The sequence below is a fragment of the Rhea pennata genome, chromosome 29 (genome assembly GCF_028389875.1).
Source record: "Rhea pennata isolate bPtePen1 chromosome 29, bPtePen1.pri, whole genome shotgun sequence".
Classification (NCBI taxonomy): domain Eukaryota; kingdom Metazoa; phylum Chordata; class Aves; order Rheiformes; family Rheidae; genus Rhea; species Rhea pennata.
In genome coordinates, this window is record NC_084691.1 from 4,278,365 (window position 1) to 4,305,275 (window position 26,911).

The 26,911-nt window shown below is 53.5% G+C and overlaps 2 protein-coding genes across 3 annotated transcripts; both read left to right on the forward strand.

Moving 5' to 3' along the window:
• The first annotated feature begins 1,400 nt into the window (after positions 1-1,400).
• On the forward strand, positions 1,401-20,561 carry ACVR1B (activin A receptor type 1B). Of its 2 annotated transcripts, XM_062597248.1 has the most exons (9): positions 1,401-1,484; positions 11,241-11,480; positions 12,785-13,033; positions 13,917-14,147; positions 14,544-14,711; positions 15,292-15,448; positions 15,951-16,075; positions 16,689-16,819; positions 17,292-20,561. In XM_062597248.1, exons 2-9 carry the CDS (start codon positions 11,306-11,308, stop codon positions 17,415-17,417), a joined length of 1,362 nt encoding a protein of 453 aa, XP_062453232.1. In that variant the 5' UTR covers positions 1,401-1,484; positions 11,241-11,305; the 3' UTR covers positions 17,418-20,561. The 2 variants fall into 2 exon arrangements, with proteins under 2 accessions (XP_062453232.1, XP_062453231.1); XM_062597247.1 differs by lacking the exon at positions 1,401-1,484 and having other exon boundaries at positions 2,783-11,480.
• A 2,894-nt stretch (positions 20,562-23,455) lies between these two features.
• Positions 23,456-26,476, forward strand: TAMALIN (trafficking regulator and scaffold protein tamalin). The gene is made up of 8 exons (XM_062597310.1): positions 23,456-23,725; positions 24,166-24,215; positions 24,723-24,777; positions 25,043-25,145; positions 25,271-25,364; positions 25,433-25,499; positions 25,586-25,652; positions 25,738-26,476. The coding sequence occupies exons 1-8, from the start codon at positions 23,576-23,578 to the stop codon at positions 26,109-26,111; spliced, it is 960 nt and encodes a 319-aa protein (XP_062453294.1). The 5' UTR covers positions 23,456-23,575; the 3' UTR covers positions 26,112-26,476.
• The last annotated feature ends 435 nt before the right edge of the window (positions 26,477-26,911 follow it).

The following is a 26,911-nucleotide window of genomic DNA, read 5'->3' on the forward strand; positions in this document are numbered from 1 at the left end:
AGGCGAAAGAGGAACTTGCGCAGAAGATTTCATCGAAATAAGAGTTTTTTTTTTCCTGCTCTCGGATGAACTCATGCGCGGCGCTGACCTTTCCTGGAATTGGTGTTTTGTACGTGTTCCGGTAACGTTGCGAAAGGGTAAGAGGCGCGCGGGAGCCCGCAGCAGGGGGGACGAAGGCCCCGCGCGCCCAGCACAGCGCCGGCGCGTGCACGCTGCGCACCTCTTCTCCCTGCACGCATGTGCACACGTGTGTGCCCTGCACAGACACGCATGTCCCCACATGCACACATGTATACCCTGCATGCACACTCCAGCACGTGCCAGCCCTTGCACGCATATGCGTACACTGCACCTGCATGCACTCCGGCAGGCATGCAGTGTGTGCACACCCCTGCATGCACATGCTCTCCTACACACACACACACTGGTGTGCATGCACACACGTGTGCACAATGGAGGTGTGCAGGCCCACAGCCATCCACACAGTGCACACATCCACACACACTGCATGCACAGCCTGTATGCATGCAGGCACAACACACACATGCTCACATGCTGCCTGCATGCACAGTCACACCCTGCATGCATGCAAACACACACTTGCACCTTGCCTGAGTGTACACACACACACACACTCACACCCTACATGTACATGCACACATATGCGCACACTTGCACTCTATAAGCACACATGCATGCAGAGACACTTGCACCATGCAAACACACCTGAGCACACACACGGACACATTCACCCACTGTACATTTACAGACATAGGCACACACATGCATTCACACGTTGCACACACATGCTCACTTATACCCTGCATGCACACACACACATGCACACACTAACATCCTGCATGCATACACATGCACACCCTGCAGCCACAGGCACACATGCTCTCACTCACCCTGCATGTCTGCACGCACACGCGTGCACACTCTGCATGTGTGCTCGCACATTAAAGCCTACACGCATGCGCATGTATGCACACATATACATGCATGTGCGTGCGCACACGTGCAAGCACTGGCGCGCGCACCACGCATGCACGCACACATGTAAATACGTGTTTACACACTTGCATTTATGTATGCACACGTGAACGCAAGCATGTGCACACCCGCACATGCAGCACGCACACAAGCACGCTTGCACGCGGATACACGGATGCGCGCGCGGCCGCGCGCCGGCGGCTCCGTGTCGGCCGACACGCGCGGCGCGGCCCTGCCCTTTAAGGCGCGCGGCGCCTCCCCTTTAAGGCGCGGCGGCTGGCGCTGGCGTCCGCGCTGCTCGCGGCGGCCGCTCGGCAGCGAGGCCGCGGCGCTCGCCATGGCCGCCCCGCGCCCGCCGCCGCGCGCCCCCCGCCGCCGCCGCCCCGCGCCCGCCGCCGCCCCGCGCTCGCCGCCGCCGCCGCGCCTCGCCCTGCTGCTGCTGCTGCCGCCGCTGCTGCTGCTGCTGCTCGGGGCCGGCGGCGCCCGCGGTGAGTGCGGCCGCCGGGCCCGGCCCGCGCCCCGCGCAACATGGCGGCGCCCCGCCCGCGGCCCGCGCGGGGGGGGCCGTGAGGGGGGACGGGGGGGGTCGGTGAGGAGAACCGAGGGGGGGGCGGAACCGGGGGGGGGGGGTCGGTGAGGGGGGACGGGGGGGAAACCGGGGGGGCCGTGAGGGGTGATGGGGGGGGTCGATGAGGAGAACTGGGGGGGGAACCGGGGGGGGTCGGTGAGGGGGGACGGGGGGGGGATCGGTGAGGAGAACCGGGGGGCGAAACTGGGGGGGGGGGGGTCGTGACGGGAACCGCGGAGGGGGGTACCGGGGGGGGTCGGTTGGGAGAACTGGGGGGGGGGGGGAACTGGGGGGTCGGTGAGGGGAACCGGAGGGGGTCGATGAGGAGAGCTGCCGGGGGAGGAAACGGGGGGGTCGGTGAGGAGAGCTGGGGGGGGGAACTGGGGAGGCTGTGAGGAGAGCCGGGGGGGGCCGTGAGGGGAACTGGGGGGGGGGGGGGAACCGGGCCGGGGTCGATGAGGAGAACCGGGGGGAGGGCAGAACCGGGGGGGGGTCGGTGAGGAGAACCGGGGGGGCCATGAGGAGGTCGGGGGGGGAGAACCGGGGGGGGGGGTCGATGAGGAGACCTGGGGGAAGGGATCGAAACCAGGGGGGGCTCTAGGGAAGGGGGTTTGGTGCCAGTGGGCCCCTCCGAGGCCGTGGGGAGGGGGGCCGGGGGTCAGGACTGGAGGATTTTGGGGGGTGGCCAGGCTGGGGGGGGGTCCTTGGAGTTGTGTTGGGGGAAGGGGTTGGGGGGAGCCCCGGGGGGGGATGTGTGTGGGGGGGGGTCTCTGAGAGCATCACGTGGGGAAGCGGCCCCCCCAAGTTGTTTTGGGGGGGGGCTGAGCCCCACGGTGTGCCCCTGCGTGGGGGAGGGGCTGGCTGGGCCGGAGTGGGTATCACTGGGGGGGGGCAGTTTGGTGGATCCTCCCCTCCCCCCTGCTTTTGGGCTGCTGCGAGGGGGGGGTTGAGCAAGCTGGGGGTGGCAGGAGATTTGGGGACATCTCCCCCCCCCCCCCCCCAAGCGCAGAGGGGAGCGCTGTGCCCTGCAGCCTGCAAGGGTATTTCATAAGAGCGCCCGCCTCGTCCTAATCCCGAGTCTCCTAGCGCGTTTTCGGGAGGTACATACAAAGGAAGCCGAAATCCCCCGGCTTTTCCCAGCGCGGAGGCCGCGCTCGCCGGGGGCCCCGGCCGCCGCCGCCGCTGGGGCGGACGCCCCGTGCTCCCCGGGAAAGCGGGGGCCCCGGGCGCACGGCGGGGCCCGCGGGTAGCGACCGCCGCGGCTGCGGCCGGGGTGGACCGCTGGAATCCCTGTGGCCGCTTTGCCGTGGTGCCTCGGGCCCGCCTCTCGACCCAGCAGGACGGACGCGGGGTAGGGGGGAGCTCTAGCCCCCCGGACCCCTCCCTGGGGTTGCAATTTGCCTGTATTGCGTCCTGCGGGCTGCGTGTGCGTGCTGGTGGGGGGGGGTTCGTTCTTCTTTCTCCTTTTTCCCATTCCCCTCTCTAAAAGCCTGTGCCTCTGTAGCAACTGTAAATATTTGTTTGGAGGGAGGTGAGGGAAAGCTGTTTCGGTTGTTTGCTCTGTGGCATTTGTAGCTATCATTTTTTGTTTCCCTTTTTTCTTTTTCTTTTTAACCTGGGGGCGCAACTTAGGGGCGGGGGAAGTGAGGTGTTTGCTGAGGGAAAGGCATCGCTTTCTCCGTTTCCAAGATACTGGCCCTTTCATGCAGCGCTGGGGCAGGAGCGGGGCCCGCAGCGGTCTCCGATGCGCCCCGACCACCTGTTGGCAGGGGCAGAGGATGGATTGATCGCAGCAGCCTGTCCAGAGTCCAGGGCTTCCCTGCAAAATTGGTATCTTTGTGGCTGCCGGTAGCAATAGCTGCTTGTGTAACATAGGTACCTGTTCCAACAGGAACTGAGCAGAAGCATTTTTCTCCTCCTCAGTCCTCTCGCAGCTCACATTATATTTTACTGACTGACTGACTGTAATAACTTTGCGTATGCAGATCTGGACTTGTCGGCTACATAAAATGGCTTTAAACCCACTAGGGCAGTAGACTAGAGTGTATTTGGAGTCCTGTTGCAAAATCTGCTGTTAATACAAATGCGCTTCGTGGGAGAAAGGCTGCACTAGCCTTAGGTACGTGCTTCAGCTTTTCCCTGAAAAATGGCAAAGCAGGACCAAATGAGACTCGTCACAGGTCTGGTCTTAGACTTTCACTTTGTGTTTTATATATAAAGCTGGTGTTTATAAATAATAATAAAAAAAAATAAACAGGAAAGGGCCCATTGACTGCGCGTATCCCCTGGAAGCTCGGCTGGCCGCCTGCGCCTTTGATAGCGTGCTGCGTGTAGCCGGCTATTGTTTCCGCCGGGTGCGCGCTGTGCGCTTCTGCTCGGGGTGTCCGGCAAAAGGTGTTGGCTTCACCTGCTCCCAGGGACGCCGAGGAAGTTGTCGTAGATCCCGGCGGCTTCGGAGGTTGCTCTTTCCGGGGAGCCCCGGAGGAACGTGAGCGGGAGGGAGCGGAGGGGGAAGAGCAAGTGGCAGGGTGTGTAGGAGCTAACCCTGTGAGCCGTTTGCTGCTTCAGCAGCCATGATGTAAATTCAGGGTGCCTTGTTAACCAGCAAGGGCTGCCCTTCAGCAGCTTGCTGTTGTGCCCTCTGTTTTCTCACCAGCTGCTTATTTCATTGTATGTTGTAAAAAAACATTCTAATTCCTGCAGTGCTTTGGAGCTGCAAACCTCTGGCGCACCAGTAAATAAAAAACAGAAAACAACCCCCTTCCTAAAAAAAAAAACAATAAACAAACTAGTGTCTCTGCAATGATCTTTACAGTGTGGTTATAGGTAGGTTTTCTTTGCTTGTCTGAAATAATGCAGGAAGATATTGTAGGGAACACTCTTAGGCCAGCAAATTTCATTACTAATGCTGCTTAAAATATGTATTTAGTCAGTTAAATCAGATGCACACTAAACGGTCTGTAATTTATATTTTATAACTTTCCAAGAAAGACTTTTCTAACTGGAAATTAAAAACGCTGTCCAACAAGAATTCTTGAACTCTTTCAACTCCTTGGCCAGACAACTTGGATTTTTTTTTATTTATCTTTTTTCCCCTGAGTATGCAGTCCATTGCCAGTAGTAGATGCACCGGAAATCTCTGTTGCGAAAGGAGTGAAGTAAAACGTCAGTTCTCTTAACAGCAAACAAAGTTCACTGGGTGTCGACCGATGGAAATATGTTCTCTGCCACATATCCATAGAGTAGTTAGATAGCTGAGTAGAGCAATTGTGCTCTCTGCTCATCTCGAGGGAGAAAGCTGTGATGGCATTACAAGGATGAAGCGTTTGCTAGTACTGAACTTTTAAAGTCAGACCGTCGCGTGTAGCTGTACAGGGGTGGGAGCATTCTTTTGTCTTCGTTATTTAAACCACTGGTTTTCCAGCGCCCATTTTCTTTGGTTGTGGACCCTTGTTTTTTTCCCAGTGGAAGAACAAACTTTGCTAAGGGGCTTTAATTTGCAGTGAAGGTCTGTTTTTCTAACAGTTGCTGCTTTTTGTGGGCCTTGGAAGTAACCTGTGGACTTCTAGGTACTGCACATTAAAACCACTAATCTAAAGAACTTCTATTTAGACTCCTAAAAGAAGTGCCAGTTGTCTGGGAATGGTTGAGCTTTGGTTCTAAGCTTTGAAAAGCATCTATAACTGATCCGCCTATCTGCCTTGCTGTGCTGTTGGTTTGTAGGACTTTCCTCCACAGTACTGGTGTGGTATGGGTGTTTCCTCAGCTCGTTTCCTAACGAGTTAAAACACAAAATGGGTGTCAGGCTAGAGCCTGGAGAGGGAGTTTGGAGCCACGTGCCTATTTTCTGAGTTGAAGAGCAACAATAGCAGAAGTGTCAAGCCTTCTTTTAATTAACGTATTGAGGATGAGACTTCTGTCAATTCACTTATTTAAAATTCATTTAGAAGCTCTCCTTTTGTGTCACTTTGGTAGAAGCGAGGAAAACTCTTCCTTTAAAGGCGAGAGCATGTTCTTGCTGCCGTCCCCCTACCCCCTTCGTTCTGTGTGTGTTCTCCTGTCTGTTGTGGTGAGTCGATGTCAGCCCACCTTGTGCCCGGGGGACTGCAGCCAGCTTGAAAAGATTGGGACCCTCTTGCTTCTAACTTTAAATATCCTAGTATAACTTTCAGTTTCTGGGTGGCATATGCAAAAGTGCTTTTTATAGCATTTTGCAGTTAATTTTAACTCTTGTGTTTTATATTACAGTAGTGGGTCAGTAGACTTTCAGAAACGCTGCAAGGGACAAGAGGTGGTGGTAGTTGTGAGCTGAAAGTAGATGGAGAACTTGGTAAGGTAGCAAGATGCAGGAAAGGTATTTGAGATGGTGGCACTGTACCTACAGGAGAGCAGACTCATGCCTGCGCCCTCAGCTGCCTTTCGGATGGCGTGGGGCAGTCGGCGTGTCCAGAAGTGGCCTGGCACTTGGTCCTGGAGGCTGCGACCGTAGGTGAGGTGACTCTGAGGCTCGGAGCACTGCAGTGCAAGATGGGCGTTTTTGGACTGAAACGTATCCTGGTGGATGGATGTGGGAATCCTAGTAGTCCTGGGGCACAGCATTGACCCTGTGCAGCAGAAGAATGGGGATGAAGACAAAGATGTCTTTTCCATTATGTTCAAAGATAGCTTTGAGTGTCCATAGTCCTGCCTTTTAAAAATGAACCCCTGGTTGTTCTCTTGAAGCGCCGTTCTTGGGGTCTGGTCATGCGGTTGAATGAGTAGCATGAAGGGACTCTTGGATTAGTCCTCTGCTCCCTTGCCCCAGGAGAATGGATTTCATTCCTAGCTTAATCTATGGCAAAGCACATAGTGGTAATGGTTATTCTTTCTTTATTTCAGCACAGCATATAGTGAAACACTGAAAGGCATTTGTTTCTTCCAAGCATGTTTACACATGTCCCTCCTCATTACAGCATCTAAAAAAACAGCAGAGGTACAAACCCAATTGTTTTCCATTTCTCTCGTTAACGTTATGTTGCAGCAGCATTAAAATATTGCTGCTAGATTGGCTCTCATTAAGTTAGGTGCTGTACAGAGACATAATAAATTGCAGCTCCTGTTTCAGAGTCTTACAAAGGCTCTAAAGTCAGGAGAATCGTTGTTCTTCCAGGCTTGATTCAAACTGGTGAAAAAGAACAGCAGTTTACAATCTCTGCAAGAATCTGTTTATCTGGTAAATATGTGGGTGATTATTGGCAATTTTACCAATGATAGTCTTCAGGTTAATTAGCTTAAAACATCCTAATCAGGTAGCATTTTACCTTGGGGCGGGGGGGAATCTTGCCTAACACAGCTTCAGGAGTTTCTGGAAAATACATTCCATAAGGTGATTAACACCAATACATAAAATTTTGATGTGAAACTTTGTCCTGCCCAGCTGCATAGACGTCTTGACACATGCATTCATGTGCAAGAATAAATATGTGCAAAATGAGCTCAAATATTTGCTGCAAAAAACCTGTTCTTTAAGCATCAAAGCTTAGTGTTTCAGTCTCACTGGAGTCTAGAGCTCTAATCCAAGAACTCCACCTGTTTGTGTGGATTCATTTAATAATTATGCTACCTTTAATGTGGGAATTTCTTAGTAGAAGGCCTTATCTTATTTTCTTCTCTGCTGTAGTTAATTCAAAAAAAATTAATACCTGCATACCCCTGAGTTCCTGTTGAGTCCAAATGGCTGGCAGGAATACGCGAGACGGGGGTCTGGTTGCGGCTCTGGGTCTCGTGGTGAGCAGTAGCATCTCTGCGGGCTCAGGACGGTCACTCAGAGAAGCGGTCCCACTACCCGAGCCTTGGATCCTTTTAACCAAGGGAAAGTCTGTCTGTCTTCGTGTGCTAGTGCTGATCGACTGCCGCAGTTACTGCACTTGCTCTCTCGCTCCTGCACTCAATGTCACGACCACGTTTGTTCTGCCTTGGATTGAGTCGCAACGACGGTTTGCTACAGTATAAATACAAATCTGATCTATCTCTTGAGTAAGAACAAAGCTTTCATTCTGAGGAGCTGCAGCTTAGTGTTAGGCTTGTTTAAACAGCTTCTTTAAAGGCTTGGGCTTGTCTTTGAGCAGTGTCAGAGTGTGCCGAGCAGATAGAGCAGGCTCCACTGCCAACTTCCATAGCGCTCTTCAGGCAAACGCGTCCCCAGGCGTTTTTGCAAGAGTGGAACTAACCACCCCAAGTGTGTGAACGACTCTTTGTTTTCTTTTGTCCAATCTATTTTCCTCAGCCGAGTCAGTTTCTTTTATTAAGTAGATTATATATTTTGCTCAAAAAGAGCTTTTCTTCCTGAATTAAAAAGAACGTTGTTAGTTTGGAAAATTCTTTTATTCAATTCTGTCTCCTTTTGATTTGCCCAAGCATTCCCAGCTGTTCTCGGAAGCGCTCTCTGAGAGATGCCCCGATGCAGGGTTTGCTGTACCTGGGGGGTTTTCTGAGCGCCATCCACAGTGAAGGAACAGTTGCTTTTTTTTTGTCTTCTGATGTTACTAATGGGAGAAAAATTTTCCCTTCTGGTTTATCAAACTCAAAATACTAGATCTGCACGAGCTGCCTTGTGATTCTCCTCTTTGCTGGAAGCTCTTCGGCTCCTGGTTCCCTGCGAGCCCTGGTGCGGGCCGGCCTTTCCTCTGCCGGCGCAGCAGGCTCCTGCACGCACGGGCCCCTTCTCCCCACGCTTCTAGCAGCCGTCAGTGGGCGATGCTTGCAGAGGAACGTCGTTCTTGCCCTGGCAAGCTTGCTGCTCTGCTCTGGGTGTTTCTTGCCTCTAGTAACATGTATGCTGGACTCTTTCCTAATTAAGATGAAGAGGAATAGTCTCCTGGCTGGGTGAGGGACATTAGAACCAGGCTTCAGGGTCCATTCAGAGATCTGACAGTAATCGCCCCCAAATTGGGACTGCCTGCCTGCAGCCCAGATATGATGAACTGGAGCCTCTGGAAGGGCCCTTGAGGGGTCTCGTGGACGGTGCAGCAGAGGTGTGCATGTGCTGCTCTGAAGTCTTAAGTTTCACTGTTTACACTGCTCCCCTTACCTTAGGGGCAAGGAGAGGTGCAAAGCTAAGAATCACTTTCCCCCCCCCCCCCACCTTAAAGTGCATTTGTCTCAAAGGAAAAACATGTCAGCTGGGTCAAACAGCCAGTAAGAGCGGGAGGCTGCACCGTGGGGCATACTCCTCCCTGGAGGGAAGCCTTTGCTTTCTACCCAGAATAGATAAGGATCTCTTTACGTTCCTGTGCACTGGAATCCCGGTATCATACCTTGCAGCTAAGCTCGTTTCTCACACTGAATGGAGCTAAGTGGATACAACCAGTGCCTCTGCTTTCATGCTTGAAAGGATGCCTACTTCTGCCCTAGATATGAAAGCGAGAAGTTTACAAAACCACACTTATTAGAGCATTGAAGTGTTTTGTTTACTTCTGAGCTTCTGCAAGCACGAGTACTGTAGCCTAATATTTGGACTTGAGAACTTGGGAATGAAACTAGCAGGAACGGAGTTCAGTTTTACTGTGTCTAAAGCAAGTTTAAAAGAGCACATGTGGTGAAAGGTGTGTGGTTTAAATGCATTTAATCTGTACTTTGAGGTTTTTGATAAAGTTTTAATAAAGGAGATGCTTCAAAATAATATCTCCTTTTAACTACACTTGAAGGCTGGAATGTGCCCTGGCTGCTCTTTCTTTTCTGGTGTTTTCATAACAACTTCATTATAACAAACCTTTGTTCCCCCAGCGTGCGTGTTTTTCAGAACTGCCCTTTCTGTGTTCTACTGACCATTGGAAAATAACGTGGTACATTCACTAACATTCAACTTAAGCAGATCCAACTTCCTTTCGTCTTAACTTTCCTTAAAAGCCGTGCGGTCTAAAGGTGTGGTGCTCTTGACGCCTCTCTAAATAGAGTTCAGTCTTGGGGTCTTCCCTGTCTTTTTCCTATATCAGTGATAGAAATAGTGGATTCATCCTAGAAATAGTCTGTGGATTTCAGCCTCTGTCAGGCACATCATAATAAGCTATGTTTGCTCTTGATACTTTTTGAAGAAGTCTCATTGAAGAGCTCTTCTGTCTTTTATGGGCTTTTCACTGCTTGCACAGTTTCAGATGTGTTGGTTCAAGCCCCACCTGCCTGGAATACTGCAGCCCACCTTAGAGCTGTTAAGCAGCTCGCAGCGGTTAGGAAATGAAGAACACAGTGTCCGGAGAGAGTTAAGTGAGTGGTAATGTAATTAACCTAACTGATTTCCCTGGGACCGGGCAGATAAGGGCTAATGGGTGTCTTCCTCTCAGGCGCACCCTGAGGTTGATCAAGACCTGCTTGTTTTCCATTAAGTAGGCAGTAACGTGCCCCGAGCTGTCCAGCTCTCCCCTGCACTTTGGACAGCGTGCCGACTGGGGCGGGGAGAAAGATGTTTCTCCAGCGCCTTGAATATTCTTGAACGTTGATGCACGTTAAATCTTCTGGTTGCCAGAGATGGCATGACCGAAGGCTCTGCCTTTCCACGGCCCCGGGGGAAGGTGACCAACATGCGCATCTTGGTAGCGACTCTGACTTCCCTCGTGGGTGCGTCTGCCCTGATAAGCATAAGCAGACTTAGAGGATTTAGCTTTTGGATGGGGAAGAGCTAAGTGGTGTTTGTATCTCCTAAAACATTTCTTCAAACTCTCTACCTAAAAGACGTTCTGCAGCGGGGTGAGTACATGTTCCTGAATCCCTCTGGGGAGACTGAAAGATCTGATGAAAGCCGAGGAAAATGCTGCATGCTGCTAACCAAGCCCCACCCTGCTTCTTGACACTGTTGCATGGCTCTTTGTTCCCAAGGATGGCGATGCCTGGGGATTTGCTTGTAGCTTTCTTTCAGGCAGCTTGAGAAAAGCACAGTGACAGCTGGAAGGCTGAAAAATGTGGGAATCTATCTTGGAGTTTCTCCTTCGCTCTTTACCCAAATAGTCTTCATGGAGAGCAGGCAAAAAGCCAGGAATGTGTTTGACCCAAGGTAGTGTCTTGGATCAGAAAAGCAGTTACTAAAGAAGTGGCTGATCTAGTTGGGTGTAGCATGCTTGGCTTGTATAGTTGGTTTGGATTGGTTTTGTTTTGGCATCTGTCAGCTGTTTGTTGTCTCATGGGAGTTGAGGTCCTGGACCCCAACTAATCTATGATGGGTGTCTGTCTTTGGCATAGCTGAAAAATCCTGGATGGGGGAGTTCAGGTGAAATAAAGTATGTTAGCTGCTGTATGTTGTTTGTTTGTTTGTTTTTTTCTCTTCCCCTCCCATCTCTCAAACTGACTTGAATTCTGACCCTGGATTGAATTGGGAATGGATCTTGGTAAGATGTAACTTAATTTGCAGAGATGAGTCTGGTCATCTCAGTTAGTCGTTGTGACAAGGACAGGAAAAGGGTTGTCTGGATGATCATCTTCTAGGAGGCTCTTTGGCTTCTGGGGTTGTACTTAGATTGGGTTCCATGAATTCTCACTTGTCTGAAATACTGAATATTACTTGTCCTGCTATTAAAGCTGGTACTTCTTGACCTTGAAAATGGCCTGTCCCAATTGAAACGAGAATTCCGAAGAATGAAGTTTTCTTGTTTTTTACATTTAGTTTCTGGTAGGTTTTCTGGAGGTCTTCTCATCTTGATTTTTGCAGCTTTGACATGTTTGTGCTCCAACTGCAACCAAGCAAATTCCACATGTGAAACAGATGGTGCGTGCATGGTCTCTGTCTTTAACCTGGATGGTGTTGAGCATCATGTTCGGACCTGCATTCCTGAAGCGAAGTTGGTTCCTGCTGGAAAACCCTTCTATTGTCTGAGTTCAGAAGACCTACGTAATACTCACTGCTGCTACTCTGATTTTTGCAACAAAATTGATTTAATGGTTCCCAGTGGTGAGTAAAGAGCTAAATAAACCTTTCATCTGTTTGAAGTGGGGAGAAGTTGTCTTTTTGGGATAGGGAATGAGGACTTTTTGGTTCTGTTTTCACTTCTTTTCTTAGGTTGCTGTGTGAACTTGAGCGCTCTGTTTATTTCCTTGTTTTGCAAGGTGGAATAATGACTAAAATGCTCCAGATCAAAACACGAAGCTGTTTGAACTCCCCTGTAGCAGACAAAATGTCACCAGATGATCTGGTTATACTTCAGGGTAGAAGCTTCCAAAGTTTGAGGTTTTACTTCGGTGGTTCTTGTTTTTCACCTTCTCTCAGTAGCTCCATATTAACGTGTCTGCTTTCACCGTATTGGCCCTGCTGGTAATTTCCTCGCAGACTTCTAATATGTTCATCTGCAGTTAACACAAGCTTCTGCAGCAGGGTGCTGTGTGCCTGCAGTGGCCTGAGGACAGCGTGTGTTCTCTGGGCACAGCTCGGATCCCTTTTGTGGTGCTGAGTTGTGCTGCAGCCTGCCTTTTATCTGATAGAATTGCTTTCCTTCTTTTTAGGACTGAAGAAAATTTTTTCAGTGATGAGCCATGAGTATGGGAACATTGCAGCAACCTCTTCACAATAAAGTGTAGGGAGGGTAGAGGGATGCCTGAATCCTAAATACATGAGGAGGAAGTGGCCCTGCCTCTGAGTGAGGGTGTGGGAAAATTCTGCTTCTAATTTCTGGGACAGAGAAGGCATATAGTACTTCCTCATACCTCTTCCCTCTCCATTTGTAGGCTGTTACTTAGGGGGTCTTGGATCCATTTTCCTTAGGGACTGTAGGGGATCTTATTTGCTCTCAAAAAGACAAATAATTGTCTTCAGTTACTGTTCTTCACCACTTTTTACAGGGCAAAAGGGAAAGAGGGAGAAAGGATTCCTTAAAGCTGGCTGATGGCTGGCTTGTTCTTCCACTTAGAGTTCAAGTGGAAAGTAAAATACAAACTATTCTAGCAAAGTCAGCCTAGACTAGGCTCCCATTCTAGTTTAAATAGCTGGTGCTGTGATCCATGCTCTGACAGTTGAAGCACCATCTGCTTTGGGGATTTTTAACTTTAGTTTGTCTGCATGATTAGTTGATCAATCCCATGTTAACATTATTATTTGACGTGCCATTTACCATCCTGGAACAGCAAGCTAAAATAATCTGGCTCTGAGAGGATAATTAGAACACAAGAAGGTCCTTCAAGAACACTTGTGAAAGAGTCTGCTTTTCTAAAAGTGTCTTTTTTTTTCCTCTCTCTCTCTCTCCTCTCCTTCCCCCTCCCAAGGACACTTGAAAGATAATGAACCGCAGTCAAGCTGGGGTCCTGTGGAGCTAGTGGCAGTGATTGCTGGACCCGTCTTCCTTGTGTTTGTTGTCATGATCATAGTAGTCTTTGTATTTCATCACCATCAACGAGTCTATCACAATCGGCAGCGGCTGGACATGGAAGATCCCTCTTGTGAAATGTGCCTGTCGAAGGATAAGACCTTGCAAGATCTAGTCTATGATCTCTCCACCTCTGGCTCTGGCTCAGGTATTAAGATACGACTGGAAATAACAAATGATGACCTGTAACTAATGGAGTAGTCTGTTCTGGGTTCCTCCCTAGTACAGCCTCTAGGCACTGATGCGAGGCCATTGCCTAGTCGTCCTCTTGTCATGGGTAGTATGGAGAGCATATTTTAAATTCAGTCATGCAGCAGACCCTGTAGCCATGGCTCAAAGTCAGTGTTTAGGTATTTCTAGTGCTTAGATTACAAAAGAGCAATTTAAAAGAAGTCATCCTTGGGATGGATATGGAATTTGTTTTATCTATGGCTTTGAACTATAAAAGCAACTGGTTAAAAAACAAACTCTGTAGTAGATGAGAATTGTGGGGTAATCTGCTGAGGCAGACAGGATAACAATCTAATATTCAACCGGGGAATAAACCTTTAGTGCTGCATCTCCTGTAGAAAGTCTTACGGGATCTTTTCTGCGCAGACCATCAGCATGCTGGCTCTAAGTTACATAATACGTGGCAGCTACGTTAGGAGTCCTTTCTCTTAAGAAAAGTTCTGGGGTTTTACTGCCTTTTAGCACAGTCTGTCTTCAGCAAGTTCTACTCCTTGCATATTCAGGCTAAAGTTTCTTTGATCTTCCGCAGAGCACAAGTTCCCCAACTGCTGTGTACCTAATCACTAGTGGTTTGCAAGCTACTTCAAAGTGATATGCAGATGCTGCCCAAACAGCCAAATGGCATGTCTTACACAGAAGCAGGAGCTACAGCCATTTGCTATTTTGGGTCTTGTTTAGGCTGCTGAGTGTTACCAAATGCAGAACATTCTAGGTTTGATAATGCTGTATTTCAAACTCTGGATTTTCAGTAGTTTCCTTTGCTGTGACAGGCGTTCAGTTCTTCGTTTTCTTGTTCGTAGGCTTGCCGCTCTTTGTCCAACGGACTGTGGCTCGAACTATCGTCCTTCAGGAGATCATTGGTAAAGGCCGCTTTGGGGAAGTGTGGCGTGGCAGGTGGCGTGGAGGTGATGTAGCTGTAAAAATCTTCTCTTCACGTGAGGAGCGCTCCTGGTTTAGGGAAGCAGAAATATATCAAACTGTTATGCTGCGACATGAGAACATCCTAGGATTTATTGCTGCAGATAACAAAGGTAAAATGTGTGTCAGTAGTGAGAGTAGAGGTTCTTCACTAATGTGTGGTCTGCTCTTGGGACTTGTATTTCTTTAGTTGGGTTTACAGTGAAATGGTTTAGAAAAACTCTTGGCGTGCTTTTCAAGTATTAGTTACATATTTGAATGTTTTTTGTTGAGAACTGGTAAAACAAGTGCTGTTGTTGAAAAGTGCAGTAGTACCTTAGCTGCATGTTCCCAAGTCATGTTTTGTGTTAATAATCTTATTTGCTTCAGGGTGGTTGTTGACCTGTGGTCTTACCCAACAGCTTTTCTCTGTTTGCACCAAAAAAATAGGATGTAAAATATGTGACTGTTTACTGTCCTGTCCCTTTCTGTGCTGTGCCCATCTGAACAGAGTCCTCTTCTTGCTGCAGATAATGGAACATGGACCCAGCTGTGGCTTGTCTCTGATTACCATGAGCATGGATCTCTCTTCGACTACCTTAATCGGTACACAGTGACTATTGAGGGAATGATTAAACTTGCCCTATCTGCTGCTAGCGGATTGGCCCATCTACACATGGAGATTGTGGGTACTCAGGGTAAGAGCAAAGTTTGAAAAGATGCTGTGAATTCTGGAAGGGAGAGTAAAGTGGAATTGTTGAGAAGGACTAATGTGCTGCACAGAAAACATTAGCTGTGTCAGCCCAGATGAATCTCGGCTGGGTCAGTATTGATGAAAAATTGACCGATTGCTTTGTTGGCTGGCTGTGAAGTGGGTTAATCTCAGTCTGGCTCCTGGGAGTTGCATCAGTGCTTCTCATCTGCATCCTAAAACTGGTGCTGCTTGGATGGGATGTTGGTGCAGGCAGTGCCAACATTATAAACTCCTTAGATCCACATCACCATGTTTGATGCCTGGCGTTATGGAGTCTATGTCCCTCTTGAGGCCTCTGGATGCTACTGCATCAGTGGTACCTTGAAGCATAAATGGAGACTTTGCTGACAGACTGGCAGCGCTTGCTCTTTTCTTCAATGCTAAAGCATATCCAAAAAAAGAAAATACGTTGCAAGACTGAGGGCTTGACTAACACTATGAAATCTGTGACTGCTTCTGCACTAATGAGACTAGCAGGTTTCGCCATACCTTGACCTCTGGTGCTTCTTATTTTGCTCTATTAGGAAAGCCTGGGATTGCTCATAGAGACTTGAAATCCAAGAACATTTTGGTGAAGAAGAATGGCACCTGTGCCATCGCTGACCTTGGTCTGGCTGTCCGGCATGATTCTGTTACCGATACAATTGATATTGCACCAAATCAAAGGGTTGGAACCAAACGGTAGGGAGATCTGTGTTCTTGGTCAGGGTTTGAAGGCATCAGAGTGTAACTAGCAAATGCCTGAGCTCCTAGTGGAGCACTGGTGAAATTTGTTGTCTTGAGCATTTCCAGTGTCATGCCAAATACCAGAATTGTGCCTTGAATTGGTATTGAAGGGACGCAAGTACCATCATCTCCGAGTCCCATCAGACTGAAAGGTACAGGCCAGCTACACAGACTTTATGTCATGGTATTTCACAACAAGCTTGGCATTCTCAAAGCCTTTGGGGGCTTGTTGTCTGGAGCTTGATGTACTTTTGGACATTTTTGCCTTTTTTTCTATCTTACTGTGTTTTTTTTTTTTTCCACTTTACTGGCCATTGGGCCCAGTTCTGTTCTGATTAAGGCCATAGTGTACCACGTTTTATCTGCTAAGAACAACTGTGTGGAAAGAGTTGCCATTTATTATTTTCCAGAGAATCTCCTCTCAAAACTAACATGATATTCCTTTTTTATTCTACAGATATATGGCCCCTGAAGTCTTGGATGAAACCATTAACATGAAGCATTTCGATTCATTTAAATGTGCGGATATTTATGCCCTGGGCTTGGTCTACTGGGAGATAGCTCGAAGGTGCAATGCAGGAGGTAGTATCCCATCACCCGTCTGTGCTAGTAGTGTCTGGGTTTCCCAGCCTTGGTGGCTTGTGTCATTCACAAGGTTTGAGGTGACTCTGGAACAGAGTTAACAGAGAAGTGACTCCAGACTGTTGCTAAGTCTGGCCTATGTGAGGAAGTGGGAGTAAATGCTCTGACTGGTAGCTAGTGCTCCTTTGGAGAGATCTTAAGGAAGTGCTGCTTTGGGAAGTACCTTTCTTCCGCGATTTGGTGTTGGATCAGTGTCTTGGCACATCCAGCTGCGGGCAGGCAAGCAAGCAGCACCATTGGGGATGTGATGGCCCTACCACCTTTTTTTTTTCAGTTGTGACCCTTCCCCCATGGCGGGAGGTGTTGATTGCAGCACACTGACTTTGCTCCAGTTTGGGCAGCTGCTTTTTTATTTCCCTGGATTTTTTTTTCTTACAAACTCAAATCCCTGATTTGAGTCCCCTCACTTCTGTTCTGAACAACTGCAAAGTGTTGACGCATCTCAGCATTGAGTCATGCAGTCCAAACCAATATCAGTCTTCCTTCAGTGAGTGTTCTGGTGGTGATCCATTCTCTAGGAATTGCATTTCACTCCTCTCTTTCTCTCTCTTAGGTATCCATGAGGAATATCAGCTTCCATACTATGACCTTGTACCTTCTGATCCTTCTATTGAGGAGATGCGGAAAGTTGTATGTGATCAGAAATTACGGCCCAACATCCCAAACTGGTGGCAAAGCTATGAGGTAAGATCTGCTTTCATCTTCACATCCCCTACCCAGTAAGGCAGGTAAAGAGCAAGTCTTGTGAGCTGACTTCCAGTTTTAGGAAGTGTGCAGGGTTATATCGGCATCCACCTCAGCCAGGCAGCAGCTTGGCAGGCAGGCTTGGGTTTGGGGGCGAGAATTGCAGGAAGAAGTTCATTGCCCTATTACCTCCCACTGTGGAGGAAGAAAGTGGAAGCTTCCATGCGTCCCTTAAGAGGACATCCTTCTAAATGGCAGTGGCCCTCTGTCAGTGTGCCTGGGAGCTTATGGAAATTATGCAGGCAGGGCTTGTACCAGTTTGCTAAAAAAGCTGAAGATGCAAATTTTAGCACAAGCCTGCCAGTGCTATCCCAGATACTGCATTCACCTTTGATCCCTAGCTCAGTTCTGTAAACACTAGCTCAGCTCGGAGAGGAGGGGACTGACATCTGCTGTTGTGTTTCTTGCCTAGGCGCTGCGGGTCATGGGTAAGATGATGCGAGAGTGCTGGTACGCCAACGGAGCGGCTCGACTCACAGCCCTCCGCATTAAGAAAACCCTCTCACAGCTCAGTGTCCAGGAAGATGTGAAAATCTAGCCCCTGAGCCCCAGCATGAGGAAACTGCACAAAAGCTGCCATGCTAGAGTAGACGTGTGATGGAGGCCTACCTCGTGTTTCTACCCAACCTACTGCTACCAACCAGACAGCGTTACCTACAGGCTGCTAGGTGGGATGAGGAAGCCTATTGAATTGCTCTCTTCCCTACTTGGGTATGAAACAATCTGAAACCTTTTATGATCACCTCCTGACAGCACGAAGACTTGAGAGGGACTTGCTTTGAGGGATCTCAGCCATGGTCGTAACTTTTGTTTCTTTAATGGAAATCCCTGTAAAGTTCAGTGTGTATGGTGCACCCATTGGCAGGTGTTCACGGCCTGGGTGCTAGGTGCTGGGAGTGGGAAGGGAAAGGGAAGGTTTTCTTGCCGTACTCTGAGGATTTTTCAGGGACTGGCACATTAATGCAGAAAAAGCATTGAAAAACAAATGGTGCTCCCTTCTGAGAGGCTGAGCCTGGACAGTTCATCAGCTTCATGAAACCATTTCCCTCCTTTTTCTTAAGCTTGAAAAATCCTAAGACAAAAATCCAACTGGCTGTCAGTGTGCGCAATGGTGTATGCATGCGCAAGATGCGCGTGTCCCCTGTGCCTGTTCATCTCCTTCTGTAGACGTGCAGTGTCTGCCTGTAGGGTCACTCATCTCCGTTTGTGCTTTCTGTGCATGTGCAAATCTAGAGTGTCCTTTTTTTTGAGCTGTGCGTGCTGGTGCTCTCCTTGTTCAGTAGTGAGCATTGTCTAGCTTGGACAGGCTGCTTAAAACCAGATCCTTAGCTCTCCTATGGGTGCCTTGCTGTCCGTGCGCTGGCTGCAGGAACGTCCCGTTAGGTTGCCTCACTGCCACCCCCTCCCTTTTTTAAAAAACAAAGCGAAACAAATGAGGAACTGACTTCATTCCTGGAATCCAGGCTTTTGTCTTGAGCCCCTGGGGTTTATAATTCTTGGTAGCGTAGGGGGATGCCATGGAGCTGAGATGCACGTCAGAGAGCAGGCGCTGCGCCTGGCTGGAAGGAGACTGGGCCAGGGGGAAATGGCAGGGTGTTCTTGCAGGAATCCAACTCCCGAGTCCACCGTCAAGGCGTCCTAGCAGGAGCGATCCGTAACTTGAGGCAGACTACTTAGGGTCTGAGCTGCAAGGAGCCTGCAAACTGGTTCTGCTCTGTACCTCCTGGGGGCATTCAGCACTTCACAGGCTCTGACAGTGGGGTGTGGGCTTGGAAATAAATGTCCATCTTTTTAATATACATATATAAATATGTCATAATCTGGAAGTGGCTGTGTATAACTTGTGGGGTGGGGGGAACTGCATGAGTTTTATTTTACTTAAATGACCAATCAGGGTGAAGTAGAGTTGATTAGACTGTTGTCTGCAGCTGGGGTTAGCAAAACCTGAAGTAGCTGAGGGCTGAATCTGTAGCGCTGATTGCAGCACTGAAAGCAATCTTGGAAGTATCAGTTGTTTGTTGGTTAGGTCAGTATCTATGGTATATAATTCTGAAGCCATAACTTTTAACTGGAGTGGTTTTGATTATTTTTTTATTTTATGGGAGGGTCTGGATTTTAACTTTTTTTAATGTTGTTAATTCTTTATAAGAGAAGAAAAACAATCTATAATTATTACCTCTCAACCTGTTTGTTTGTAAAGAAATCACTGCAAAAAAGGAAAAAAAAACCAAATGCACGCAGCTCGATTTACACTGGAACTGTTTCTACTCAAACCTTGAGCCTGCTCTGTAGGGTGAGGTTTCATCTCTGCTCCGGCCACCGGGGTTAGGTTTTTTCTTTTTAAAAAATTTTCTTCTTTTTAAACACTCTGTTTTTGCTGTCTGTGTATCTGTGTGTCTGTCTTCTCCCAGACCCCCATCTTGTCTGTGATTTTTATCTGTGTCAAGTGCAAAGTGTTTTTTGCATCATGTTTGGAGCCATTTTTGCATTCTCCTGTGGATTTTAACTGTCAGGCAGTGCAAAGCTGTCTTGGGAGGGTCTACAGACTTCAGACTGATTCACGGAGCAGTGTGGAGTATACGCTTTGTGAATGTACAGCTTCCCTTCCCTTTCTGATTTGTTCTGACTTGTTTCTCAGCCAGAGGTTACCATGCATCCTCAGTACCGTGCATCCCTTTACCAAACCCTCCTGCATTTAGGAACCTTGGGTGGAGGGCCCTTAAGATACCCAGCTGCTGTAACAGGACCCTTGCGATGGCCCTTCCCGGCAGGTCGGGGAGGAAGTCCTAGCGACCGTGAAACAAACTGCCGTAGGAAAGCCCATCACGCTGGTAGGTACGTCTGCCACGCGCTCCTCCGTGAGCGTCACGGATCCTCGTTCCCAAGCACGAGTCTCCTGTTCCTGTCAACTGTGCAGGCTGCTTCTTGAGGACACTAAAATCAGCTACGTAACTTGCACTGATTCACTCACCCGCTCCTCCTACTGTAGCCACACATGCACCTGCCTCAATGCTATACCAAACAGCAGAGCTGTATCGGACCGGACAGGGCGAGGGCAGGATGGCAGAGTGCCCCCTCCACGGGGGACTGTAAAACAAGCCTTGTTTGCAGAGACAGATGCCATCACAGGATGGTCAAAACAGAGTAGGATCTGAGATGGAAACGCTAACTATGTAGCATTTATACAGCACTTTTCATGCAAACACGTGCCAGTGAGGTGCAGTTGTTACTTAGCTGACTGGTAGCAAGCATAGGAATCGCTGCCCGGCTCTGAAATGTATCCCAGCTCAGAGGTGGCCGCAGCCACTGTTACAGGATGCAACACTGACAGTTCAGGACGAGACCAATGCCACATCAGTTCAAAACGGGGAGCGGGAGACTTCAGCTTTTTGGGAGAAAATTGCTGGGGAGAGGCAGAGATACGGAGCTCGTGCTTCTCGGCTGTGGCACAGGGTTCATCAGTGGTACGCTGGCTTCAGAACAGATCTCTTGGTACTTATCTGCCCCTTTTATTTGTTTGGTTTTGTACGTTTTATTAGAAATGGACTGTAAAATAGCCACTTAGACACTTTACCTCTTCAGTATGCAAATGTAAATACAATGTAATATAGGAAATCTTTTGTTTAATATAAAACAAGGCTGTCAATTTCTGCTGTACATTATTAAAAGTTTGTTTTATTCATGTGAGGTGTTTTATTCATTGCTGGCTGCAGGAGGTGAGCCGCGTCGTGCAGGGGTAGTAGCGAGCGGCGAGGACCGAGCAGGCACGGAGAGCAAAACCAGGCGCCGCAACGCTCCGCATCTTCGGAGCAGGCTTGGTGGAGGTCTCTCCCTGCAGGCCTAAGCTGTCGCTGGGAGTGACCGAATCCTGGATCTTTGTATTAAAGCCCGAGCCCAGCACTGCTTCTTGTAAGCCAGCAGCATCTCAAGCATCTGTTATTCGTCACCAGAAGGGGCCAGAGCCATTTCAGGTCAGCTCCATCCCTCTGTCTTGACCGGTGACGCCGGGGTAAAGCTTGGACTTCTGTCTCTGGTGGAGGTTATAGCCTTAAAAACCCTAAGCAAAGCATTTGGGGAGCTTGTTTGGTCACAAGCAGGCTACAGCTGAAATAAGCTCCCCTGGGATCCTCCCCAGCAGACCTTAGTGTAGTTTAAACGTTCCCCTTCTCTGCAGAGATGCAGCTTGCATGCGTCTGCTGTGTGTTCAAGAGACGCCGTTACTGTAGCGCAGGCGAGATCACGGCGTGGCAGAGCGGGATTTAAAACTCTGCACGGGGGTAAAAGCTCCAATCAAAGCGTCCCCTGTCTGGGGACTGTAATTTGAAGAAGGAGCGAGTCCTGCAGGAGGTTCTCCAAAACAACCCCCTCGGGCTGCCGCGTCTGCACGGACCAGCAGCTTCAAAGAAGGATAAATTTTAGTCTAAACTGTTCAGCATCCCTATGAAATCCTATTTGCTCGGAGGGTAACCGGTGCTGCTCCAACTGCCTGGGCTAATTCCCCCTAATTAGAGCCTCCTGTGAACGAGCATGTTGTGGAGGGATAAAGGGGAAAATCCGCTGTGCACATTCTGGTGCCCGGGCTACCCCGGGGGCTCAGACGGACGGAATTAGCCCGCTGCGGGGCCGGGGGAGCTGCCATCTGCCCTTGCCCTCCCTGCGCTTTAAGCTCTATTTGCGCTTCCCCACCGCAGTCCTGAGTGCTCGGCGGGCTGCGCGGGGGGAAGCCGTGACCCCATCCCGTAAGACGAGGCAGCGGGTGAGTGAGGGTGGGTTGCTTTGTGGTTTTTTGAAGCAAAACTTGCCTACTTTTCCCTGAGGGGGAGGCTGCAGGGCCAGCAGAGGTCTGGGCTGTGCTGGGATGGGGGGGAAGTCTGGGGTGCCAGATTTCTGGGAGGAGACGGGGCTGCTCCTGCTTTTTCCCCTGGATATAAGGGGTTGTGGTTCGATGCTCTGAGCCCCAGAACGCGTAGCGGGTGCAGTCCCACTCCTCCCTAAGCGCTCTCAAACCAGACGAGTTCAGCTTTGGGAGCAAACTTGTCTCCTGGTAACGAGTAGACAGTCTGTGGGCGGGTGGTTTGGGTGTAACGCAATCAGGATTGTTTCAAGCTAATTTTTTTTGGCAAATTTTAAATAAACATCTGGGCAAACCCCTGAATTCCAGCTGGAAAGTTCCTGCTGCGTCCTGGAGCAAGGCTTTGTCTGCTGCAGGCTTTGCAAAACGCAAACAGACCCGCAGCTCCAGCAGCCCCGTTACTTTCTCCAAACTGTTCTTTCCTGTGCACCTTCGCCCCGAGCGTGGGTCAAGCTTTGGCAGGAACGGTGAAAATCCCCTTCCCTGCCCTATCCGCCCCCACGGGAACCAGGGCTGAGGGCTCCTGCTGCCCCCCTCGTGGAGCTCTGCCTTGAACTAAGTTCCCGGACGCCTCTGGGGCAGGGGAATGTCCTGGCGTGGCCGGAGCGAAGCAGCTGCAGATGCCTCGGCTGAAGTCACGCAGCAAATGAGCCGCCGCAGCCCGGCCTCTCTCTCGCTGCGGGTTATTTCGCCTCGGGGCAAAGCGGGGCAAAGGCTCGGCCCAGCCCGGCGCCGCTCCCCCGAAAGCCCCGGAGGGAAGGGGCCTCGCGCCGGGGCAGCGGCCGAAGCCCCGCTGCGGAAGCGGCAGCTCGAGGTGCTGTATTTTTTGCAGCTCGGCGCCTGCCCCCGGGACGAGCCTCTGCGCGGCGCTCGCCGAGGATGCTTCGGGCTCCGGCGTGGCAGGTTCTTCCCCTGCGGCTTTGATTCCCCCCTCGAAGCGGCCGCCCGGGCGCCCCTTGTCCCGCTCGGGGCCGAGGGGCGGGTGGGAGTTAGCGGCGCCCCGGCTCCTTCCTCGCTGAACGTTCAAATCAGCTGCCCCGGGCCAAGCCGCGCGGGGGGAAATGCTTCCCCGCCGGCTCCAGGGAGAAAAATGGGGCAGCCCCACGGTCCCCAGCATCCCCACGTCCTGCGGTCCCTGTGCGCCCCGATGCCCGGAGCTTTCCCCATGCCTGGTGCACCCCGATGCCCTGGGTCCTGGCTGCCCCCTGCTCCCTTCCATGCCTCCCCCCCCAGTGCCCTGCTCCCCCCAGTGCCCCATAGCGTCCCTGTGCCCCCGGATGCCCCGGCACCTCCTGGTCCCCCCTTGCAATCCCTGTGGGCCCTGCAGCCCCCTGCTCCCCTCCCAGCACCCCATGGCCCGATGCCCCTTCCCCCCCCCCCCCGGGGCAGCCCTGAACCCTGCCCCCCAGCTGTGGGGTGGACATGGCCCCCTGACGGGGGCGGGGCTAGACCCCAGAGGGGGCGGGGCTAGCGCGAGAGGCAGGGCCGAGCCGCTGAAATGGGCGGTGCCTATCAGTAGAGGAGGGGGGCGTGGCTTGTTGGTGAGGGGGGCGTGGCTGATTCCGTGATGGGCGTGGTTTTCGGTGATGAGGGCGTGGCTGCCACCGAGAGGGGCGCGGTTTGGTGGCGACGGGGGCGTGACTGTCGCTGGGGTGGGCGTGGTTTTGTTGTAAGGAGGGCGTGGCTTTCCGCCTGGAGGGGCGTGGCTGCCGCCGAGATTGGGCGTGTCTTGAGGCGGTGGGGGCGTGGCTGCCGCCCGGAGGGGGGCGTGGCCGGAGCTGGCACCGCCCCGCTCCCCGCGGGCCCTTATAGCGGCCGCCGGCGGCGGCCCCGCGGCCCCGACCATGACCCTGCGGCGGCGGCGGCGGCGGCTCCCGCCCGGGGAGGAGGCGGCGGCGGCGGCGGCGGCGGCGGCGGCAGCCCCGGGCCCGGCGCCCCCCGACGTCTACCGGGCGCTGGCGGCCGCCGGCGGCACCCTGCCCCGAATGCGCAAGGTAGGGTGGTGCCTGCTCCCCTCCGCTCCCCTCCACCGCGGGGGTCCCGTCGGGGCCGGTGCGCGGAGGAGGGCGGCGGGGAAACCCCCTCGTCGGCGCGGTGACAGCGGCCGCCTGGGCCGGACGCGGTGGCGCCGCGGGGGCCCTCGGGCCCCGTCCGGCCTCGAAGGGGCGTCTGAGGCCGAGGCGCCGCCGCCCGCGCCGGCCTCCGCCACAAAAGGGGGGTTGTTTGGGCAGAAGGGGGGGGGGGGTTGCGCTGGGCGGGCGGAGAGAAGGAAAAGAAAGAGGGAAAGAAGAAAACTCTGCGGTGCGGACAGGGCCCCTCTGTCCGGGCTCCCGGCGGAGCGGGGCGCGGGGGCGGCGGGGCCGCGGGCCGGGGCGGGGGGGGGGGCACGGGCCGCGGGACCCGGTCGCCCGCTAACGGCTCTTCCCTGCCGCAGGGCGCCGGGAGCAGGCGGCGGTCGCCGCGCCAGTCCCCCGAGGAGCGCAGGTAGGGGCGGCCGCGGCCGGGGAGCGCGCTCGGGCGGCTCCGGCTGCAGCCCCCGGCCGGATCCCGGCTCCGGGCCCGGCCCCGGCTTCCGGGAACGCCGCGTTCCCGCGGAGCGGGGCTCTGCGACGAGCCGAGCCGCTGCCGCCGGGCCGGGGCCGCGGCAGCGCCGGCGTTTCCCGTCCCCGGGGCCGCGGCGGAGCGGAGCCGCCGCGCTCCGGCGGCTGGAGGAAACTCCTAAATTCAGTTTGTTTTGCGCTTTAACCCAAAGCGGGGGAGAGCGGAGGGAAGCGGGCGACTCACCGTAACGGGGGGCGCGGGGGGGACCGGTCTCCAGGGCAGGCGGCAGGCAGGACCCCCCCCCGCCCCGGCGCTGCGCTCCGCAGCCGCGGCGGAAGAAAAAGAGCCCCGACCCCCAAAGATGGGCTTAATTAGAGAAGTGCCAGAAGCCTCGGGGGGGCGGACGAGCCGGGGGGGCTCCGCCGGCGCCCTGACCCCGACTTCCCGCAGGCGGGTGGTGACCCTGGAGAAGAAGGCGGAGGAGGCGTTCGGCTTCGAGATCCAGGTGAGCGCCCTGCCGCCTGCCTCGCTTTGCCTCCGGGGTATTTTTGAATCGTCTCTGAGCTGGGGGGGGGAGTGGGGGGAAGGTGTTATTTTTAGTGGTGATGAAGCTGCTGGGATGCCGCAGCCTCCCCCCTGCCCGCTCCGGCCGTGCTGGCGGTGGCCCGCGCGGGGCCGGCAGCCGCCCTGCGCTGTGCAAACGTCGCTGCGGCGTGGGGGCACCCGGAGCAGAGGGCACCTGCCGCTCCTCACCCCGCGGCCCCTTTCAGACCTACGGGCTGCACCACCAGGAGAAGAACAGCGTGGAGATGTTCACCTTCGTGTGCCGGGTGCACGACGGCAGCCCGGCCGCCGTGGCGGGGCTCAAAGCCGGTGAGCGCATCCCCTCCCCTCCTCCTCCTCCCTGGGGGAGCAGGTGGAGCTGGGTACCTGGAGAGGGCCCAGGCATCCGAGCTGTCCCCGAGAGCTGCCCAAGCCTCATCCCCGACGCTCCGCAGGTGACACAATCACGGGGGTGAACGGGCTGAACGTGGAGGGCATCCGGCACCGTGAGATCGTGGAGATCATCAAGAGCTCCGGCGACGTGCTCAGGTGAGGCAGCGGGGCCGGGGGGGTCCCGTCCCTGTGCCCGCCCCGTGCTCACAGGCTCTGCCCCACAGGCTCGCCACGCTCTACGGGACCTCGGTGCGGAGGGCCGAGCTGGAGGCCCGGCTGCAGTACCTCAAGGTGAGGTGGTGCTGGGGGGTCCCCATCCCCCTCCATGGGGGCCCCGGCCCCTCTGCAGCATCCTCACCTGCTCCGTCCCCCCGCAGCAAACCCTCTATGAGAAGTGGGGCGAGTACCGCTCGCTGATGGTGCAGGAGCAGCGGCTGGTGCGCGGTGAGTGGGGGGCCTCGGGGGGGGAGGCCGGGGTGACCGGCAGCCCCCTGATGTGTCCTGTGGTCCCCCCCCCCCCCCATACCAGGTGTGGTGGCCAAGGACCCCAGCATCTACGCCACGCTGGAGTCGCTGCGCTGGTGCCTGCGGGGCGCGGGGCTGCCCGGCGCCGGCGGCAGCAGCTCGCCCCGGCTCAGCGCCGGCAGTGACGACTCGCTCTACCAGACCTGCGTCTTCGACTCGGCCGAATCGCTGGAGGGTGACGGCGACGGCGCCGCGCCGGCCCGGTTGGCCCTGTCCCGCAGCACCAGCCTGCGGGGCACTGCTGGGGCTGGGGGGCCACCCTGGCCCCCCGCTGCTGCTGCCCCCCGCAAGGGCAAACACTGCAGCTTCCGCCGGTGCCTGCTCAAGTTCATCCCGGGACTGAACCGCTCGCTGGAGGAGGAGGAGAGCCAGCTCTAGGGCGCCCGGCCCCGGACCCTATTTATTTATTTATTGCAAGGGCTGAGCCCCCGCGCTCACGGGGTGAACGTTGCACCTGGGCGGCTGCGTGGGGCTGCGCTCGGGTGCACCCTCGGGGGGTCCCCCCCCCCACGGCAGCTCCTGCCTTGGCCCCGCGCACCAGCGATTACCCCGGGGCGCCCGTGAGGAAGCCGGGCCGCGGGGAGGAGGGGGCAGTGCTCGGCCCGCCCCAGGGCTTTTCCCTGGAAATGTCGCTGCTCTGCCTCGGGAGCCCTCCCCTTCCTGCTGTGTGAGCGGCGTCGCGGGGGGCCCGGTGCCCTGAGGGGGGGCTGTACCACGTCCCCCCAATACAGAGACTCTTTGCACCCGTGTGTGGCTGTGCCCCAGCTTCCCTCGGCCTTGGTGTTTGGGGGTGTTCTGCCCCCCCTAAAGCAGAAGAGGCGGCTGTTGATCCCGAGGGGCTGCAGCGATGCCTGCAGGTTGCTGTTGCCGGCTTGCACCCCAGGTCAGCGGGGAGAGGGGCTTGCACTATGGCGCTGGCACCCCTGTGCAAATGTAAATGTGCATGCAACCTCGCAGCAGGCAGATGCCTGTGCGTGCAGCCCTGCTGCGCGCCGCCTCCCCAGCGCGAGCGTGCACGGCTGCACCCGCAGCCCTGCAGCACCCAGCTCCCCAGCGCAACCACGGGAGCGGGGAGGAGGCTGCCCCGCGCCCTTTCTGCCTGCTCGGGGCCGCATCCTGCGGCCCCATCGGCCTCACAAGGAGGGGCCGGCGCCGGCTCTCGGTGACGCCTCCGTCCG